Source organism: Condylura cristata, unplaced genomic scaffold, assembly GCF_000260355.1.
Source record: "Condylura cristata isolate star-nosed mole 26May11 unplaced genomic scaffold, ConCri1.0 scaffold00014, whole genome shotgun sequence".
In the NCBI taxonomy this organism is placed as follows: Eukaryota; Metazoa; Chordata; class Mammalia; order Eulipotyphla; family Talpidae; genus Condylura; species Condylura cristata.
The window spans coordinates 12,118,947-12,141,131 of NW_004567115.1; the positions used below are offsets into that span (position 1 = coordinate 12,118,947).

The 22,185-nt window shown below is 43.2% G+C and overlaps 1 protein-coding gene across 3 annotated transcripts in view; it reads right to left on the reverse strand.

Moving 5' to 3' along the window:
* The window catches only part of EPHB1 (EPH receptor B1), a 416,952-nt gene that overhangs the window by 42,879 nt on the left and 351,888 nt on the right, over window positions 1–22,185 (reverse strand). For all 3 annotated transcript variants that reach the window (XM_012724944.1, XM_012724945.1, XM_004682182.1), the window contains 2 exons: window positions 13,580–13,827; window positions 5,614–5,829 (listed from right to left, as the gene is read on the reverse strand). In XM_012724944.1, the coding sequence (XP_012580398.1) occupies window positions 5,614–5,829; window positions 13,580–13,827 (464 nt within the window). The remainder of the gene's footprint in view (window positions 1–5,613; window positions 5,830–13,579; window positions 13,828–22,185) is intronic.

A 22,185-nucleotide genomic window follows, 5' to 3' on the forward strand; every position in this document is an offset into this window, starting at 1 on the left:
TAAACATACTACAGAAGAAAGGAAAGGAAAGGAGAAAAGAAGAAAGAAAAGCTATTTGAAGTTCCCAGAAACCAAACAGCAGGAAGTACAATTTTGTCCCAAGAGTCTCATGATCATTGCTGTCTCCTATGGTCTCCAACTGAAAAACCCACTCCTTGTTCAGGTCGAGGAACCAAAGGAAGGAATCAGGGTAATAAGGACTACTGTAGAGTTCTGGGAGAGTCCCTAGAAACAAGAGAGTCAGGGAAAAGGGATCCTAAATTCTGGCTATAAACTTCTTCAATTCTCTGTCTGATCCTTGAATCACTCATGTATGAGACAGACTGTGAAAGCCACAGGGACTGATATCTGAGCTGTTACCCATTCCAGACAGGGCAGAGCCTTTTTTTGCAGGTTGAGCCTGACCAATTTAAGTCCCCATTCATTGAACACATTAATAACCTTTGGATCGCTGTAACAGAATCTAGAATCCCTATATGATAACATTTAAAATGTACATAATCCAAAATCACTAGATATATAAGGAGCCAGGGATATGTGATCCATTTTCATGGGGAAAAAGATGCAACTCAGGATGAAAGTGCATATTATAACTACGTACAATAAGGTAAATAAAAAATGCTCCTGATGAATAAAATGTTAAGACAGCCCAGTTGACAACTAGAAAGTATAAAGAAAGATGTAATAGGCATTGTGGGGGTAAAAAACATAATCAGTTTTTAAAAAATTACTAAAAGGATTTTTTTTTTTTAGCAGAATAGATGGCAACTGAAAGAACTGATGGGCAGCAATGAGCGCTGACTTGGAGTCTAAAGACACTCCTCTGCTAGGCCTTTTGGAGGAAAAAGTAAAGATAGAGAAATAGGTTCCTTGGACGCACCAAGTGACTGATGTTGGGCAGGCGTCTGTCCACTGTTGGGCTGGAGAAGGAGCCGCAGTGTCTTGAGTAGTCGGCTCAGGGCCCGGTGACTGAAAGCTAATGTGGCTCTACAAGCCATGTGGCCACAAATAGCTCACTGACCACTCTGGGCCACAGGTCTGACCTCTGCAGAGTGAAAGTGTAAGATTTCCAGCAAATTCTTTTTGGAACAGAGTTACAACTTGGCATCTACCCCTCCTACTTTGTACACCTCTGTTGGTAAATGTTTGGCTCCTCTGAGCTCAGATTGAGGCCATTTTTCCTCTCAATCCTTTTCCAAGTCAAGAATGTTTACACCCACTGTTTTGATTCCTGTCTTTATGCCAATGACTCTTAAATAGACATTTTCATTTGGACTTCACTTTTGTGCTCCAAACCCATACATCAAACTGCTTATTCAGCAGCTCTCCTTAGATAGCTTACCAACACAGAAAAATCAAAATGTTCTAAACAAATGTCTTTCAAAACTGTGTGGATACCCTGGAAAAACTTGGTAACAAAACTATATCCCAGGTCCTATAAATCTGTGCATCTGTGCTCCTTACTTGCTTTCCAAATAAATCTGATACTCATCAAACTTTGAGAAAATCTACTTCAAACTGAGTTCACAATGTATCCCTAATCCTTCCATTCGTCCAACTGGTTCCTCCAGGATCCTCACTCTCAGAGTGCACTATCACCCATCCAGAGATGCATATCAGGTACTGGTCATCCTTATCTCTTCCTCCTCATCCCTAAGTCCTTTTCATGTCAAGCACTTCCTCTTCCCCATAACCTCCTGATACATCTTCTTGCTTCTTCTTTTGCCTCTCCCACCATTCTTTCCCACTGCAGGTTAATTTTTTTTGGTAAAATATGTTTTATCTTGAGTCAGTTTAAAACTCTAGAAAAGTTGCAAGACTACTACAAAGAATGTCTGTTCACTACTTACTCAGATACCCCATGGCAATTGTCAAAGACTATCCCTGAATTGCCCTATTAATGGTGGCATGATTTACCCAACGTCATATCTCTCTAACCCCTTCCATCTGTGGCCGCTGCCCAGTCTCTGATTTTTATGACCATGGCATTTTTAAAGATCACAGGCCAGGCATTTAATAGCACACAATTTTAGTTAGTTTAATGTTTGCTCAGGAGAAGACTTACTTTATACATTTGAACAGAATATCTAAAATGCTGTTTTTTTTTTTTTTTTTTTTTGCAACCTGTCCAATGCAACACAATATCTACTTGTCCTGTCACTGGTGTGAGCTTAATCACTAGATTCAGATGGTGTTTGCTAACCTTTCTTTCTTGTGTTGGCATAATTATTTATTCACCTGGACAGAAGCAGGGTAACAAACACAGCTACACATATTCAGAAACAAATTCTATAATAACCATGTTGTCTAGTAATGAGAAATGCATAAATTAATAAATAATAGAATACTACCATAAATAAGAACACAAACTATGGCCTCACACAACCATATTGAATGAACCTCCCAAACAGAAGGTCAAGAAAACAGCAGCCAGGCCATGAACTGTATGAATCCACTTATGTGGAGTTCAATGACAGGCAAGACAAAGCTGTGATTGAAAAACAATCAGAACAGTGATTGCTTTTGGGTGTGGGGTAGGGTGAGAACTGACTGGGAGGGACATGAGGGAACTTCCTGTGTGATGACAAAGTTCTGCATCTTGATCAGTGTTTGCACTTGTATGCATTTTGCTGAAACTGTAAAGGTACACCTAAGACTTACACATTTCCATATGTACAAATTTTACTTATCCAAAAATAACTACAAACAAGCATTTAACTCTAGTTAAAAACATGTATGCAAAGTGTTTGGGGGCAACACTTCCATTTATCTAGACTACTTCAATAAAATAGGATAAAGTGATAAAAGAAAGAGGATGGATTGTATGTGATAAAGCAAACACAGCAAAATACTAGAACCTAATATTGAGTATATAACTGCTTTATAAAAATCTGTTAAGTTCTCTGCAGGCTTAAAATTTTTCAAAACAAAATCTTGGGTCAAAATTCAAATATAGAAATTGAAATATAGAACAAAATCCTCAATTAAATAGCATTTTATAATTTAGGGGTTAAGAGAACTTTTAAAACAAAAGTCCCCAAATCTATGATTAGCAAAGCATTTTATTTTATTTTATTTTATAAATACTAAACACTTTTGCAATCCAAAAGATATTAAAAAAAAAAAAAACTTAAAATGGGCCCTCCATGGTGGCGCAATGAGTTAGGACACAGTACTGCAAACTAGCCATAGCTGCTTCAGTACGAGCCCTGAAGGTGATCCACATGGCCCTGCAGACCTTTACAGACCCACCTGCTGCACCTCTCAGCAGTATACTTCGTCAATCTGTCTGTTCTGCTCCCCAGTCTGTCTCTGGTGAAACTTCTGACTGCCCCTGCACCTCTGGCTTATATGAATAAATAAATCAATCTTAAAAAAAAAATTAAAACAACAACAGATGGGGAAGGGTCATGAATTTTATCATATATGGCAGACAAAAGGCTAATATCCCTAATATGAAAAAAATTCCTGTAAAAATTTCTAAGAAACCAACAAACAACCCAATAGAAAAATAAGCAGTCACGTAGAGATAATTAACAGAAGAGGAAATGATCCCAGTAACTGTGAAAAGACATTAATATCTCTAGCAGTCAGTTGAAAATGCAAATTAAAACAAAACAAGGTATCATTTTTCATTTTTGGATTAGCAGATTTTTAGAGATTGATCACCTCCACTGCTGGTGAGGATGCTGGATGACAAGTATTGTATACTTCTGGTGGAGTATCAATGTTTACCGGCTTTTAGAAAAGCAACCTGGCAGTTTCTATGCCCATGAGGAATACAAGACCCAGAGTAATAGTCATTGTATGATCCCATTTTGATGAAATAAAAATTTTCATATTTTCGAACAGAGAGTAAAATGTGAAAGGAGATACATTCCACTTTTGAAATTGACGCTTCAGGGGTTGGTAAACTGTGGCCTAGGAGCCAAATCTGGCTGGTCATCAGGTTTTACTGCCCATAAACTAGGAATGGTGTTTATACCTCTTTAAAGGGTTACATTTTAAATGGCTATATAATTATCTACAAAATATCCTCTATTTTGCCTTTTGGCCAGGGAAGCCTAAAATATTTACTATATGACTTTTAAGGAAAAGTTTACCCAGCCTTGCTTCAGGGGACTTGTAGTTTGTTGTTTATTCTTTTAATCTACTTTTCTATATTCTTTTAACTACTTAATAATCATGTATTGATTTTTGCAAATTTAAAGAATGTGGGTAGGTAGGTAGGTGGGAAGATCAATCACTCTTCGCCCTCTTTTCAGCTTTGTTCTTTATTCACTCTGCAAACCTAGGGGGTATTTGCCCCGTCACCACCCCTAAGTGCCCCTTTGCACGTCTCCCTCCCTCTCAACCTTAGCGCCATCAGGATGTTTACAAATGTCCACTAGTTTTTGAAAGTGTTTTACTTTATCAAGTCACTGCTATGTAAATGTCTAGTAATTGCTTTTTACCATTCTTTGCTGCACATAATTATCTCAAATTCCCTCCATCTTGCTGAAAATGGCTGCATCTTATCCTTTCTCAGGGCTCTATGATACTCTGTGGCGTGGGCACTACCATCTAGTTGGCCTGATGCAATTGTCCACTGATGGTCAGGCCGCTTCTGTGTCCTAGCCATTGTCGGGAATGTTGCTAGGAACACTGTGGAACATATGGGCCTTTTCGTTGATGGTGTCATAGTCTACAAATATATATCAAGGAGTGTGATTGCCAAGTTATGTGGGATTTCCACTTTTTTTTTTTTTTTTTAAGGTAAACCCTGTATCAATCTCTTTGGATGCTAATGACAGCAGATACAAGTAGACAAGGAGCTGGGGGCTGCTGTAACCGGCCAGGGGAAAGGGATGGTGCTCTGGGAGAGGGTGGGGCAGAAGTGCTGGGAAGGAAAATGGGCTTTAAAAGAACCTATAAAAATTGCTGTGGGATTGGACCTGGTCGATGAGGCACAGGACTAATTCAGGAGTGATTCTTAGGTTCAGCTATTAATTCTATGTTACCACTACTGAGATCGAGAGACTGGGGAGGGAAAATTACAGAGTAAATCAAGAACTCTGCATTGGACCTTTTTAATGGGTTTGGAATAGAATTGTGTGGACTAGGTGATTGGACACTAATGATTATTGCTGTTTGGACTGTGCAGATGAAAACTGAACAGGAAATACAAAGTTAAAAGTAGGCATCAAGTAGCTAGAACTTAAGGCTTTCTGGAAGTAATGGAGGAGGGAAAAGAGAGGGGATTGAATCTGTTAGGGGGACACAAAGCCCACCCAACACGGGCTGAACACCTGAAGCAAACCTGGAGCCTGTGCTCTGCTAACATGTCCGCCCAACTCTTTGGACCCCCCCAAATCATCTCACCCAAAACGCCCTGTTCGCATTGGCCATGGAACAAACATTGCTGAGTAGACGCTGTGCCTTTCTCACACCTCTGCCCAAATGCTCGCAGACAGCTCACTGCTATTGATTCTCCGGGGTGATGGTCTCCCCAACAGCACTGGTAGAGGTGAGTTCAGCCCTAGTACCTCCAGTGTACTGGTCATGGGTCCCCAGCCACATGCACCGTCTTTACGCATCTGATGCTTTTACCTGAGACTATCAAAAAGGACTCACCAAGGAGCTGGTGTAGGTGGGGTCTGAGGTGTCATCCTGGAGGTAGCGGGAAAGGCCAAAGTCAGACACCTTGCACACCAGATTGCTGTTGACCAGAATGTTCCTAGCAGCCAGGTCCCGGTGCACGTAGTTCATCTCAGCCAGGTACTTCATGCCTGCAGCGATGCCCCTCAGCATTCCCACGAGTTGGATCACCGTGAACTGTCCGTCATTCTGCTGTAATAAGACACAAAGGACATGGAGATCAAGACAGGCTGCAGTGGTTACACAGGAGCTCGGGTGCCATGGTGCTGAGGTTTGTCAGCCTTTGCCAGTGCCTGGCCGAGCTGCTCACAAGGCCCTCCTCCCTCCCCCATTCCCACCTCATCCCTCACCTTGAATACTCTGCTCTCTTCTCCTTGCCAAGCCCTGTCAATTTCACCTCCAAATTACATCTCAAACCCATCCACTCCTCTCCATCTCCACTGCCACCATTCTAAACCAAGTCATTGTCATCCATCACTTGTAATGGCCTCTCTGCATCTCCCCCTCCCAGTTCATTCTCTCTCAGCAGCCGGAGCCAGCTCTGTAAGACATAAATCAGGTTGAGTCACTTCCTGGCTTCCAGCTCCAATAGCCTCCCATTGCATGGGGAGGGGAGCTCCAAGCTTCTGAGCATGACCTGAGAGACCCATGGGATCAGCTACCGGCTTACCTTTCGACACAGCAGCGCTCACTCCTGTGCTAAACCTCCACACTGGTGACCTTTCAGTCCTTCCCCAAGCCAAGCTTTTTCCTGCCATAGGGGCTTTATACTATGCCCTCTGCTTTCCTTTCATAATCAACACCTACCTGCCCTCAGAGCGCTACTGCACCAGCGAGGATGTCCCTGTAAATGGACCCCTGTCCCAGGTAGACTAAGCATTTCTCATGATTCTCTCAGCATGTGCTCTTAGCTTTCTTCTTAGCACATGTCACAGATTCTAAGTGATTGGGTATGTATATCTGTGCGTGTGCTGTCTGACTCAGCTCTTTGAGAACATGAACCCTCCCTCTTGTGTTCCTGGTGCCAAGAATTTTCATGTAGACATAAAAATCTTAGTATTCATGTATGAAGGATGAGTATTCCATGTCTATGTTAAATTTCTGAGGTACTTTTCTTGGTCACAACCAGAGCTGTCAGTCTTGACTTGGGGGTAACCTCCCCAATATCACAGGGATTGACAGTGCAGGCAGAGCACACTCTGTCTGGTATGGGGACCCCTCCCAGTGTGTGGGAGCTGTTGCTCCTCTGCTAGGTGCCAACTCTCAGTGCTGCCCTCTCTCCGGTCACTGGAGACTCACAGGTCCTTGAGTGGATGCTCATCTCCGTGATTAGATGACAGACTGTTCAGTATATGAATCTGTGCCTTCCTCCTGCCTCCCCAAAAGTCTCTGGGTCTTGAGTCTGTGCACACTGGTTAAATCAACGGAACCAGAACCCTGCTGCCTAGAACACATTTCCACATCAAGTCCAGTCCTAGGTGCTCCCCAAAGGACTTGAAGGGCTGCCAGTAGAGCATGGCACAAGCATTGAAATACTCTTATTGGAGAAGAGGCAGGATATCCTGGGTCTAGTCTAGATACTGCTGAACACAGTCCTGGGCAAGACAGTCACTCCATCTACTCCACCATCGTATGGGACACAGAACACCTAGGCAGCGAGAGTCTCTCACTGCTGAGTACCGATGTGAAAGTGAGATGGTACAAAAGGTACTCGCACATTTTCTCACTTTGTTATTTCTGGGACCCAACTTGGATGTGTGGGCTTCTGCAAAAGCACATTCTATGCAAACATAAGCTAGGAAAAATAAAGGAATGGCTATAAAGTCACCTAATTTACTAGAGATAAACCCAATAATTGAGCAATCTAGCAATGTTAGCATGAATTGTGGAAGACTGTTCCCCAGGCAAAACTGCAAGCTGGGTCTATGTTCCGGAAGCTATGCCCCCTCAGCAAGTGGAAAAGTGGAGTCAACTGACGGCACCTCCACTGCTCCCTGAGGCCTCTGGCAGAGGGTGGGCCCCCAAAACACCACAAACGGGTTGACACATCCCAAATTGCAGGCTGTTTCTAACTCAGAGGTTAACCGCCTTCCAACTTGCCCAGATGCTTTTTCTGCAATATTTTCTTCTAACAAACTCTCAAAAAAATGCAGAGTTGCTTTTTGGGAAACTCTGACTGGTTTTCAGCACATGGTGCCCATCTGCAGGAGCTGGATGTGCTATGAGCGATGCGGAGCCTCCTTCTCACTAATGAACTTCAATCAACACCTCCTGAAGAAGTTAGCCAGGCTTTGCCAGCACCATTCATTTTCTCTAAGTAGGTCTCTGGGGATCTGTCTCCCCAGAAAGTTGTCATGCAACTTCTGTATATTAGAAAATGTAACTTAGCCTCAAGTCACAAGGGTCGTATTTTTTCAATTCAGTTTGTTACCGCCTCTCTGTAAGTGTACACAACAATGTGGTTAAGAACAAATGTCTTCCTGAAGAAGCAGCCTTGTGGATGCACACTGTGAAGAGCATGGGGGACGGTGGTAAACAAGTATGAGGAGAACAGTGTTGACAGTGTGTGTGCATGGTGTCTAGGTTTCTTATGTCTTCATAGAGCTGCTATATTCTATGGTTTGTTTTACCATTTAAACCAGTCATCATAAATGTCAAAGAAATGGTTAAAACTCTAGACTTTGGAGCCAAACAGACTTTGTTGGATGGAGGTTCAGCTGCTCAGTGGCCGTGTATCCCTAGACAAGTTATTTAACCTTCAATGACTCTGCAACTGTAAATTGGCACGTAGTGTCCATGTTTCATAGGACATCAGTGAGTTTAAATGAGATAACACAGTTAAAGGGTTTAGCTCAGCTAAACCCGTGGATACTAAGGCAAGGACAAGGACCAGCTATGGTCAACAAGGACATGTGATATCTTGAAAATCAGCTCTTCCATTTACACAGTTCATGATAAAAAACTGAGGACCGGGGCTCAGAACTGGGGGTTGCATGTGACTTTCTGATGTGTGGGAGACAGTCTAGAATCCTTGCCCTCTGAGAATCCAGCTCACTCACATTGCATTCTGAGCTCAACAAATTGGCATCTGCAATAGATGATCAGGACCTAACAATGCAGACTTGAAGCTTGGATCAGTTAATCAGCAAACATAGCAAACATTGATTTCTTTTATTACCTGACTTTTGAATAGCAAGTCATATTTCAGAGAGTATGTTTTGATCCTGTGGAGTAAGCAAGGCAGAAAATGTACACTGTTTTTACAGAAAAGATAAAGAAAGTCAGAGAGCTTAAGTGATCAGCCTAAAATCTCTGTATGGTTTTGACTTATAACAAGAATCTAAGTCCAGAAGAGCAAATTGCTTCCCCACTGACATTCTATCTTTGATCAATTGGTAACAGCGGCTTCAGTGCAGTGTAGAGAAGACGGCTGTAAGATTTCACAGGAAGAAGAGCCATGATTGATTAATGATGTCTGCCATCGCCACAGAAATAGAAAGTACAGACATGTACCACAAACATGCTACTCTTACTGAATTGTTAAGCTCCCATCCAGTGCCTTTTCCATTGGAATATACTGACTGAATTTCCTTTAGCATCTGCAGGGGAAATCACAGATCACAAAAAGACAGGATCCTGTTCACTGAGTTCATAGTCATGGTGAAATTTACAGAATAAACATATTAAGATTTTCTGAAATTTTCCCTTGTTTTATGATTATGGGGAAGGATTTGAATCCACACTAAGCACATGGCAGTAACAGAACAGAGAAGAAACACAAGCACGGTGAAGTGATTTAAACTTTCTTCCCTTCATGAAGTGCTTTCTGCTGAAATTACTTTTCTGCAAATTCACTGAAGCCACTTACTGGCCCTTTTATTAGACAGGAAGGATTTAGGTATTTCAACTTTCATTGACAAACCCACTTCAGGAAATGAAACCCTTATTTGATTTGTTTGAAGACAATGAATCATAGTTTTTTTTTTTGGACTGAAAGAGACCTTTCAAGATTATCCAGATCAGCCTCTAGCTTATAGATTGGGAAACTGAGTTAACAGATTTGTTCAAGACCATAGGTTGACTTACAGCAGAGCCCAAACAGAAATCAGTTTTTGGACCAGCCTCATGTTCTCTTCCTGACATCTGGGCCACTGTCCTTTAGCTCCAGCCCATGAATGAGCTTCCCCGTGGGGAAGTCCCGTTTGACATTGCTCAGTGATTCCCAAGAGCTTTCCAGTTATGACCATCTGTGAAGCCCCAGCTTCAGGCACAATGACCTTGGGGAGAGTGTCAACGTTCTTGGCTCAGGCACTGGACACTACTGAGGCTTCTAGGTTTTTTTTTTTTTTTAAGATTTATTTATGCATACAGAACTGGGGTACAGGCCAGAGCTGCAGGGGCAGTGAGAGGATTCACCAGAGACAGAGAGGGGAGCAGAACAGGCAGATCGATGAAGTACACTGCTGAGGGGAACAGCAGGCGGATCAGGAGAGGTCTGCCACACCTTGTGGGTCACGTCCGGGGCAGGGGATTGAACTCATGCTGAAGTGGCTTTAGCTTCTTAGTGCCGTGCTTTAACCTGCTGCATTACCAGGGACGGCTCAGCTTCCAGGTTTTTCCCTCAGATTGCAGGACTGCCAGATAGACTGTCCCGAATTTCAATGCCAAAAGGGAATATGTAGTTGTGGACTTGCATGCTACCTAACCTGTGGCACAGGCATTTTTAAAAATGGAGAATAATGAACCTACTGGGTGTGAGATGAAAGAGCAGTGGTGTTTCCCATCCCTCTGGAAGGGAGCAGGGTTTGGATGGACAATCCTGAGTTCTGCCACGGGCGAGGGGCAATGAGTAGACGTGAAAAGCACACGCCAGGTGCTGGAGCACGGTGCTCCCCGCCTCACTGACACAGGCACTGTCGTGTGGCCTTGCCCAGTGGGGAGCACCCTGTTGGAGCGGAGGAAACCCCTGCACCAACTGAGGACTTAACCTTTTCCATTCATCTCTGAGTGGTGATCCTAAAATTATAATACTTCCCAGAAGATGCACTCTGCAGAACTGAACTGATGACCTACTTTTCGATTTTATCAAGCAGCAGATACATCAATTAATGTTGTTATGCTTCAGGGTTTAGTAGTAAGGCTGAAATTAGATTTATAGATTACCTGCCTCCACACTGTGCGAAGAGTCAGAGACGCTTCATTTCCCCTCTCCTCCTGGCACTGCTGGCTCTGGCCGTTCCTTGTCCTCTTTTCCTTTTGTCCTATTTTTCCCCTAGCCTCTCTCCCGCCATCTAATTCTCATCACCATGAAAAATACTGGTGCCCAACACGCCTCCATGCCCTGGCCCATAGACAGAAACAGTGGCATGCTGAGCGACAGTATGAGGTTTTGGTGTTCACAGGCTCTTGGGAATGACTCTCCCTGCTCATCTGTATGTTCCAGGGAGAAAGTCTGATCAGTGTCCCCAGAACAGCTTGTGGACTTTCTGTGAGTAGAGTCAGGTGACTTATAGGAAATAAATCACCTCTGAAGGGTGCTAGAGGCTAATTCTAGACAATACTTTTTTTCCCCTAACATTGCCTTCTATTCACTTTTGACTGTCTTCATGAGATCTCTCATCATGAGTGAATGCCCCAGGAAAGTGTGGCCCCATAGCCTTCTCAGACATGACAGGTTTGGTCACAAAGACAAGAGACCTGACAGACTCCAATGGCTACACACTGCTGCACCTCTGAGTACTTTTTTTCTAGGAACGGTTATGTGTGTTTTTTCATTCACCTAGCACAGGAGGTGCTCTCTGGGCTAGGTAGTGGTATTTCAACACACGAGGCACACCCCGTACCTCAAGGAGGGCCTATCAGGCCACATAAGTACAGAAACCTTTAATATACATCCATTTTCTCTCTACCATCCCCACCCAGAGGAAGCAAAAAGTGACACTCACCCTGTGGAGATAGCTTCAGGCCTGTACAAAGGCCACTACAGAAGAGCTCCCCCCCGCCCCCCCGTCACTCTCCTTATACCCTGCAGCCCCAAAGATCATCTTCTGAGCTTTGAAGCTACCACACAGCTGCTGACAGATTACCAAACAGATCATGCTCATTTTTACATATGAGCACACTTTTCCATTGTTCTGTCCAGCCTATCTATCCTACATGTCTGGCAAATTCCTCATTCCCCAACCTCAAATAAATTCATCCTCCTCTTTGAAGACTTCCCTGCCTTCCCCGGGAAGATTTAAGCCCTTCTTGGCCTATGATAGTTCTGTACTGCTCTGTAGTATATGCATGTAACAGTATAGTATAGGCAGACGGTCACTAGGTGCTGTGGACACTGAGGTCCTGGGTGCCAGACACTTTTGTGGCAGGCTGAACTCTCTAAGATAAATATAACAGCCTTTACTGGAGAAGAAGCCATCACATTGCTATCTTCCATCAAAATGTGGGGCCTGTTTCCTCCTCTTGTATCAGGGTGAGTTTCAATAGCAAATTGAATCTGGGTGGGCCTCTCACTACACTGATGGATGCCGTGAGACTTTCGAGGCTCTTATAAACCTGATACCATCTTCTGTCTTTTCCTCTTGGGATGCTTGTCCTGGGATCTAGCTTGCTATGAGAAAACACCATCAAGCCACAGGAAGAGATGTCAGGTGACACCCAGCTCCACCGACAAATGAGTGACAGATGATGCCAGGCCCTATCCTGGAGCTACCCCCGCTGATACTGCATAGAGCAGAGCTCCTCCACCAGGCCCTGCCCACACTGCAGACTCGTGAGAAAAATCATTATTGTGCTAAGTCAGGAAGTCTTGGGTTGCATTAGAGCAACCTATTTCATCTCTGTTGGCATAGCACCCAAAGAGGGTGTGAGGATAGCAGTTACCCTATGCATGATATATTTTTTTAGTTAAGGTTACATTAGGATACCCCCTCAAGTATTGCCACGAAAGTGCACCGGTCACCCAATCACACACAGTCCACCACCATGGATGTTTCAGTGATGGACTCTATGAACAATCCACCCAGAGCTACTGCTTGGTAGATTTGGGATGTGGATAGACTGCTGCTTGGTATTACCCTGAAGCCTCGGCTCAGAAGGTTCTGCCCCCGGTCTTTGTGGCAGCTACCCCAAACCCTCTGCTCTCAGGGTCCTCAGCTGTCCCAGTTTTGGAATGAAGCAGGCCTTTCCAACCCCCCATGACTGAGCCTATGCTCAGTTGGCCCCTCCCTGGAAGTCCACTTTATGACCTTTCTCACTCACTCCTTTCTTCAGTGGCTGTGATTTCCCACAGAAACAAAATGACTCCATTGTGGTCCATGTGGGCAGGTCCTAATCATAACCTTTTCACAGACCTCCCAGCCATAACCTCTAGGGACAACTCCACCTCCCCCAAAGCAGGTTGGTTGGGAATCAGAATTCTTCCTCAGCCTCAGAAAGAACTATGGATGCTTGTGAGCAATCTTCCCCCTTTCTGCCCAGTAAAGCAGCTCAGAGGGCAGAAGGGCAAGCTGTTGTATCTCTGAACTGCAAATGAAGAGAGATGGCTGGGAGGGTGGCTGTGCTCAGAAAAAAGCAGAGATGACCACTGGCATCCACATGGATCCACAGGACCATGCAGCAGCTGAAAGCCTTTTTGGTCCCTATGATTCATACAGCTGCCAATGACCTAGCTTGAGCACCCCTCCCCCCACCCTCATTCATTCTTATTCACTCAACAAGCTTTATGACCAGGAGGCTCTAGTCCATCCTGCCCACTTCTGAGGAGTCCACAGCTTTGCTCTGTTCTTTCCTTTAGCAACAATCTGTTCACCTCGCTGGTGTCTCTAATACCCACTCTCCTTCATCTCTTCAGGCAATTCCTGAATGGGGGTTATCCCTTGGCCAGCTCCCCAGCCATCCTTGTGCAGCTTACAACAGCACTAGCATAGTAGGTGGCTCTTACCCTGAGGAAAGAATCCAAAGCGCCATTCTCCATGAACTCCGTGATGATCATGACCGGCCGACTCTTGGTGACCACACCCTCGAGGCGGATGATGTTGGGGTGGTCAAACTGGCCCATGATGCTCGCCTCGCTCAGAAAGTCCCGCCGCTGTTTCTCTGAGTACCCAGCCTTCAGTGTCTTGATGGCGACGTAGATTTCCCTCTTGCCTGGGAGTTTCAGACGCCCCTTGTACACCTCTCCAAACTCTCCTGCAACAAGAATGCAATTACTACTCTCTTTCTTCTCCATCTGTGGAACCACAAGGGAGGCAGCTTATCAAGAACAATGGTGCTCAAAGTGGAATTGTGATTAAAGTGGCAGAAATGGAAACAGCGTTCTCTCATTGCAACGATGATGTCTTGGCTCTAATCAGTTCTTGGCAAACACAGAAGGAATACTAAAATGTGTTCCTCACCTCGGTTTTTAGAAATAGTTCGGGCAGCTAAAGCAGAATTTCAGATTATATATGTACTTGGTTTCCCCCACATTTGTTTTTTATTTGTGTGCTAGCTAAATAATTGAAATGGTCAGTTTCACTTGGAATCATATTTCACTTTTAGGGGAGCCTGTCACAAACATGTCCAGGGGCTCAGGGATATTGTTCAGTAATTTAGTCCTTTGAATGAGATGTGTAGTGTCTAGTTACTATGCTGTCTTGAAACTAGTTGTGTCTATTGGGTCCCCAGAAAACAGACACTGAGAAGTTGGGATGGGAAGAGATTTATCCATGTGACATAAAAGCAGGAAGAAGCAGCAATGGACAGGGGAGCCCCAAGGCCATGAAGACCCAGAGGTCTCATCCAACCCAGGTGGGGGGGCTTCATCATACAGCACCATCCTGCCATGCTCAGCCACTGCTCAGTGCTGCCAGAGGAGCTGGGCTCCTTCCATGATGTGGAAGCCGATCATGAAGGTGATGCACCCCGAGGATGTCAGCTCCCTGTGCTCCCGGAGGCCGAACAGCAAGTGATTTTTTCCAAGCAAACACAAGCTGCACACCTCCATGGGTGCCACCACATATAAGCATTATTGCAGTAAGATCACCAAGGGTAAAAAAACCTTCTGGTGATAGTATTTCATGGCTGGTTTTTAAAAATCTGCTAAATCCTATAAAGTGTGCTTTCAAATAGTTATTTTAAGATTTATCTTAGTTTTGAAACTTCCATTTCTTTCATGGAAAGCAGTTTAGTTGCTACTCGAAAGTATATCCCAAAATGTGTGCAAAGGCCTGACAGGAGAAACATGGCTTTCTGCTGGGAAAACTTACTCTTCTTTCAGATTCTGGAAGAAAATGATGGAGCAAGCTGTGAGCAATCAGATAAATTTGTTTTTCCCAAGTTGGGGAAACTGGCTGCATTAGAAAAGCATGTTAGCACCTCTGTGATTTATTTGGGAGTTTCTTTTGTTTTCTGCTGGGAAGAAAAAGGTGAAGAGGAAACTGCATGGAAGGATCTTTCATGCACAACTGCTGCTGTCAATGGGACCTCAGAGAAGTGGAGCTTGGGTAGAGGCTGACTCCAAAGCATGAGGAAGATTTCAACAATATTGAGATATGTATCACGTGTAACATTGCTTTTGACATTTAATCACAGGCTGTTTTGTTGAACTGCTGGGGGTCAGATCTACAGCACCTAGGCTGTAGCTTGGGTGTTGCACTGTGGTGCCTTTGATGTGTGTGTGTGTGTGGGGGGGTGTCGATACAAGGTGGGCTATAGATTTTTTATTTTTGTTTGATTTTTGCTTTTGCTCTTGGGATAAAAACTACCCCTGCTCTACTCAAAAGAACTGGGAGTGCCCAAATTTAAATTTTTATGAAAGACTTTCCTGCTGTAGCTTTTATAGCCAAATACTGCATGACCATCACCAGGAGAAAGGCTAGAAAATGGCACATCCATCCTGCAAAAAAGCCTTGAGCTGCTGAAAACTAAAAGATGAGTGGTACGCACTGACTTCAAAAGATGTCTAAATTGTGTTGTTAAGCGATGGGAAAAGAAGAGCAAACTTATGAAATGTAATATGTAATATGTGTCCGTGTGGAGCATTTGTGTGTATACACAAAGCAGATGATGGGGAAAATCAATATCAAGCTTATTTTTAACTTCACATTGTTTTTAAATATGGCTATACTAGCAGGTTAAGAACAGGGATGGTAAAGTGTAGATGAGTAAATGAAACTACTTCTATTTTGCTTGAATAGTTGCAATAAGCATCAGTTTTAGAGTTCGCATGAGCAAAAGTGAAAGAAAATACTGAGCAGTAGGGGTCTGGTTACATGCACAGATGTATAATATGTACATGCACACACATATAGGTATGGAGATGGATGCACCTCCAGGTGTGTACGTGTGTAGATTAGTATACACCTGTGTGTGTGTGTATGTGTATAACATACATCCCTCTGATGTGACCCAAAAGTTTTCAAAAACTACAAGTTGAATAAGTATAAACTGCACATTGTTAGTAATTCTTCCTTGTGTCATAAAGAAGTCTACTTTCTTTAAGTGGAGAGGTGAAGCTAAAGGTTTGCTAGTATTTCCTCTTGGAGGATATTGGAGAACAGTGTTTACGGATCACCTGCTATGGACCAAGCACCATGCATAGCTTATATCACTTAGTACTCACAAGACCCCCATGAGTTGGGTGGTGTTATGTTCATTTTACTTAAAAGGAAACTCACAGCAATGAGCCAGGACCACACATATTGTCCATGCCCAGCCCTTTTCTTGCCACCCAGGCCCTTGTGGATATACTCAGCAGTGTACAGAAAACAGAATGGTAGGGACAGAAAGTGAATGCAGGGACCAACACGACACAACGGTACAGGTCTTACGCCTGCTATTCCTGTCACAGCAACTTATTCTCTAGGGCACAGCAAACTCAGTGGGCTTAGCTCAGACACAGATGTCACATTCATTGAAAGTTCCTGCCTGGGAGTCAGCTGGGATTCCAATATTTACGAGTCAGAATACTCATCACATTGTACACATCAGCATGTGAGTTTGGAAAAGTGTTCCAAAGAATCTGATGTCCCCATAACTCATACATGAACACCTCAGTTGAGGACTTCGGTTCTATACCAGTAATTCTTAAGCATGGCTCTCTACTGTAATCATCCAGGGAGCTTTAAAGAGTACAGGGTCCCACCTCCAAGAATTCTGCATGGAAGGAAACTGCAGGGAAGGACCTTTCATCCAAAACTGCTTCAGTCAATGGGACCTGGTAGAACTGAAGCTTGGGTTGAGATTGGTCTGGGTGTTGTCTGGGCATGGACATATCAAAAGCTGCCTCAGGGGTCAACTACATAATTTGTGGGACCCAGTGCAACATGCAAATTCAGGACTCCTTGTCCAGAAGTTATTAAGAATGTCAGGCTGTGACAGCAGAGCGCTTAGCTAAGTGTGGCCACTCCTGAGGATGAGGCCTAGGAGATGCACCAGTCACATACCTGTGAGCCAGGGCTGGCTGCGCTGATGTTCTGACCTGCAGCCAAGGGTGAAACCAGGAGTCCAAACCACCCAAGCACATTTCAAACAGATTAGTGAGCTGCCAAATGTTCTAGAACGCCTGGCATTAATTCAATACCTCTGAGTGCTTTTGAAAGTGGTACTAACATCCAGGATGCCTCTTACTGTAGGCCCTGACCCAGAGTATGGGCTTAATAGGTGTGCATGGAGAGAAGGAACAGAAGAAGGAAGAAATCCATAAAGGGACAGCTTTGGAAAGTTCAGTCAACATCGAATGATGTGGATCCCATTACTTTTATTTGTTTTTTTAAATACAAGTTTTTTTTTTTAAGATTTAATTATTTATGCATATAGAGCGGGGGGACAGGCCAGAGGTACAGGGGTGGTGAGAGGATTCACCAGAGACAGACTGGGGAGCAGAAAGGGCAGATCGACAAAGTACACTGCTGAGGGGAGCAGCAGGTGGGTCAGGAGAGGTGTGCGCGCCATTTGGGTCACCTCCGGGGCACGGATCAAACTCATGCTGAAGCAGCTGTAGCTAGTTTGCAGCGCTGTGTCCTAACCCACTGTACCACCAGGGAAAGCCCAAGATCCCATTACTTTTTTAATTGATAAATGTTATTTAATTTTTAATTGTTATGGTTGACTGATCTTCAAATGCAGTGTATCTAATAGTTTAGCTTCAAAACACATCCCTTGCAGAGTATCCACATAGTTTTTAAAACTTATACAATAAAAGCATATTCTGATGAGAGGAATTTTACTCTGTGGAAAAATATAATGGCAGACATACGCCTTTATACATTTTTCTAAATTCTGAGTGCACCACACCAAGAGTGAACCTTAAGATAAGCTATGGACTTTGTGTGATAATGATGTATTCTCAGTGTAGGTTCATCAAGTGTAACAAATCTAGCACTCTGCTGGGGCAGGCTGAAAATGGCGGTAGCTATGCATGACGGGATGGGGGTGCACTGGAAAGCTCTGACGCTTCCATTTAATTTGTCCATGCATCTTAAACTGCTCTAAAATATTGACTTTTTTTTTTTTGAAATATTCTCCTTGTGTAGGAAGAGCTGGGCTTTGTATAGTTACTGCATAGCCATGTTACTGCTTTCAGAAATCTGCGCTGCAATCACTAGAAGGCAATGGCTTAAAAGAATAGTGATTCTATTAAAATAATTCTTTTCCTGTGTGGCAAAGAAATGACTTCATATTCTCCAAGCCCAGAGGTTTTCCAGCACCAACTACAAAGGAAGTCACTTAATCCACAGTCCTCACTCGGAGGCCATGCTCTACCCTGTAATTGAGTGACCCAGGTGCAGCTGGTGGCAACCCCAATGAAGAGTTGAGGAGGGAGCTCTGGGTCCCCGCAGCCCCCCACCCAAGAGAGTGGACTGGGGGCAGGCACTTCACTTCCCCAGACTCCCACTTTCATCTCCACACAACACAGAGGAATGATCGACTCTCTGACCTTCACCAGGGTGTTGAGTCTGACAGAGACAGTATTTTGCAAACTACAGACGGTTGGAGAGACACGTGGGTGGTGATTTTTAAAAAGACAAATCAGCAATAGGGCGTGGGGGTTAGGGGTGGGAGAGGATAGTGTGTGGTGAGTACAGAAAGAGAAAAATGAAGAAAAGTATGTTTTTGCAGTCTACTGGGATGTGAAGGAGGTTGATCCAAGACAGGGCAGACTTGTATTATCATTGTGGGGAACACTCCTGTCAGGTATCTGAACATGAAGGTGTCCTGCAAGGAGGCCCAGGAAGCAAAAGTCTTGGAGGTCCTAGCACCCCACCATCTGCACAGCCACAAAGAAAATGGGAGTCAATGGACAGATGGCCATTCTTTTGAACATACAGAAAAATCAAAGTCTGTGTCCTGTGCCTCTTGAGAGACAACTTTGTCTGTATCCTTTGATTTCAGGTTCATATATTATTTTCCAGAAACTATTTCTTGGTTTTTTTTTTATAGCTTTTCTATAATTATGGCCAGGGTCTTTGATTTGCCATTATCAGAACTCAAAAGAGCTTCGTTTTTGTTTTAGTTGGTAGTTTAGTTATTTTCCTGTGTGGAAACCTTTTAGTTTGGTATAGGCTATCACTAAAACAAGAGGACACTCTAATGAATAGGAGAAAATACTTGCACACCATACATCCAACAAGGGGCTGATATCCAAATCCACAAAATACTCATATAGCTCAATGAAAACAGATAACCTGGTTAAAGAATGGAAAGAGGAGCTAAGCAGGCACTTCTTCGAGGAAGACATACATACAACCAATAGAAACATGAAAAAATGCTCATAATCATATCAGGGAAATAATAAACCACAATGAGATACAACCTCACACCTGAAAAATGCCTCATAAAAAAAAAAAATATCAGAGGCCCTCCCTGGTGGCGCAGCGGGTTAAAGCACAGCACAAAGAAGCTTAAACCACTTCCGCATGAGTTCGATCCCCGCCTGCCCCGGAGGAGATCCACATGGCGAGGCAGACCTCTCCTGACCCACCCGCTGCTCCCCTCAGCAGTGTACTTCGTCGATCTGCCTGTTCTGTACCCCATTCTGTCTCTGGTGAATCCTCTCACCCTCCACATCTCTGGCCTGTACCCCAGTTCTGTACGAATAAATAATTAAATCTTTAAAAAAATATATCAGAAATAAGTGCTCACAAGAACGTGAACAAAAAGGAATGTTCTTATACTGTTGGTATGAATGTAGACTGATCCAATCTCTCTAGAAACCTGTGTGGCAATTTCTCAAAACATTAAAAATAGATCCATCATATGACCCAGCAATTCCATTGATAGGTATCTACCTGAGGAACACAAAAACACTAATTCAAAGGGATACATGAACTTCTATGTTCATTGCAGCACTATTTATATATATATATATATAATATATTTATAATATTACATTTAATATGAATATTAAATATATAATATTTATAATATATAATTTATATATTATATAAATATAGCATATTTATAGCCAAATTATACAAACAACCTAAATGCTCCAAAGACAGATAAGTAGATTAGGAAGTTGTGGCATATATACACAATGGAATACTACTCAGCTACAAAAAAGATAAACACAGGGGGAAAAAAAACAATTTTCTTTGTTTTATTTCTGCATAGCAGATCTGGAGTGTAGGACAGAAGTGGCGGTGAGAAGGTTCTCTAGAGACAGAGTGGGGAGAACAGGCAGATTTACTGAAATACCCTGATGAGGGGAGCAGTGGACATGACAGGAGAGGTCTGCTGTGCTATATGTGGGTCAGCTCCCTGTCCAGGGTTGGAACTCAGGCCATAGAGGTGATAGTGCTGAGACTTAACCCCTCAACCACCAGGGAGACCCTTAGAAAAAGATAAATTCTTGCCATTTGTGACAACATGGATGGGGCAGAAGGGAGTTATGCTAAGTGAAATAAAGTCAGAAGGGGAAAGACAAACATTGGATGGTGTTCCTTATAAGTGAAAAATAGAGAAACCAAAGGGTCAGATAAAACCAAACCAGTAGCAAACCCTAGCATTATGACTATAGAGCTGAGGCTACCAGAGGGAGGAGGATGGGGAAGAGCAAGGTGTGGGGGCACAATGAACTACAGGGCGGACTACGGGTGTCTTGATGGTGGGCGTGACCCTATACTTCTAAATCACATCTAGTGTTGTAAACCCACATTAAATAAACAAATAAGTCCCTTGCACATGAGCTTCAAACCTTGGCCACAGAATTTTCAGTTTTTTTTTTTTTAAATTATGGTATCTAAGAAATGTACTCAACAAATCAAGCATTAAATATTTAAATAGAGGCTTATACAAAATGATTAGGTAATGGCTGAGGTTGATTCTTTCTATGCAGTAATTGCAGTCTGTTGAATTTTTGTCTGACTGGATTTTGATTGGCACAGCTTTATAGCTTACCTTGGATCTTCTTATATAGCCAAACCTCCCTTTGTCTAGTACCCTGCTTCAGTGTCAGGCCAGCTTGATAGCTCATGCTTCTCAGTAGGGTTCTAAAGTGTGGTTCCTGCCCTATAACATCAGCTTGTTAGAACTTACACCCCCTCCTAGCCCATCATATCAGAAGCTCTGTAGGTGGGGCCTTGTGATTTGGGTTTTAACAGGCCTCCAGGTGATCTCATGCTTGGCTCAGTTTTGTGAACCACTGCCCTCAAGGTTGTCAGCTGAGGGTAATTTAGCCAGTTCCCAAGATTGTTCCCCCAGACAGCTGCTGAAATTATTCTTTACCAGTTCAGTTTCTTACCTCTTCCTTTTTCTACCTTCCTTGACAAAATGAGGAAGAAAGAAAAAGTAGTTCAGCAGCATTAACTGTTTCAACTATTATATATAAAATCAGAAGGAAAGAATTTTCAGTTTTGAAAATGAAACATCCAACCTGCCAGCAGGTATTTCAAGCAGTAGCTGTTGGCTATGTGCAGTGGAATCTACACACACTTGTGCTCCATTTTTTTTTTTTTTTTTAGCAACATTTTGAAGTCACAAACTGCCCTGGGGGTAGAAGGGGAGGAAACCAGAGTTTCTAGTTACTAATTCAAGCTTCCACCAGAAAAGGAACTTTTAAAGAATACATTTAAACTAGGTTTTAAAGTATGATTGCAAGCATGTTTTAATCACACTAGCCTGTGCAAGGCATCCCACTATCTGCTGATCCTGTACTCTGGACAGACATTACTAATTGATCACATCCCTATTTTTACAGAGAACCCCAGGTAGTCATTACCAGGCTATTGTAGTTGGTAGATGGGACAGAATGTGTTTAACAGTCATGGTGTTCACAACACATAATGTCCCCATGAGCAACACAGTTTTTTTTGTTTGTTTGTTTCTTATCGCTTTTTGTGGTCCTTAGACACATACCTATGTTATCCCTTATTTTCATCATATGAGCAAGCTAAATATCTTGGTCTTTATTCATGTCCTTATTTATGGTATATAACTGATAATATGAAAAGAGGAGGCAGAAGATGGGACCAAGGTATTTTAGAAGACTATCTCTTCCCCAGGAATGTAGGATAGTTTCTGTAGCACCACCACATGAACATACAGGATTCTAGGATTATATGATGC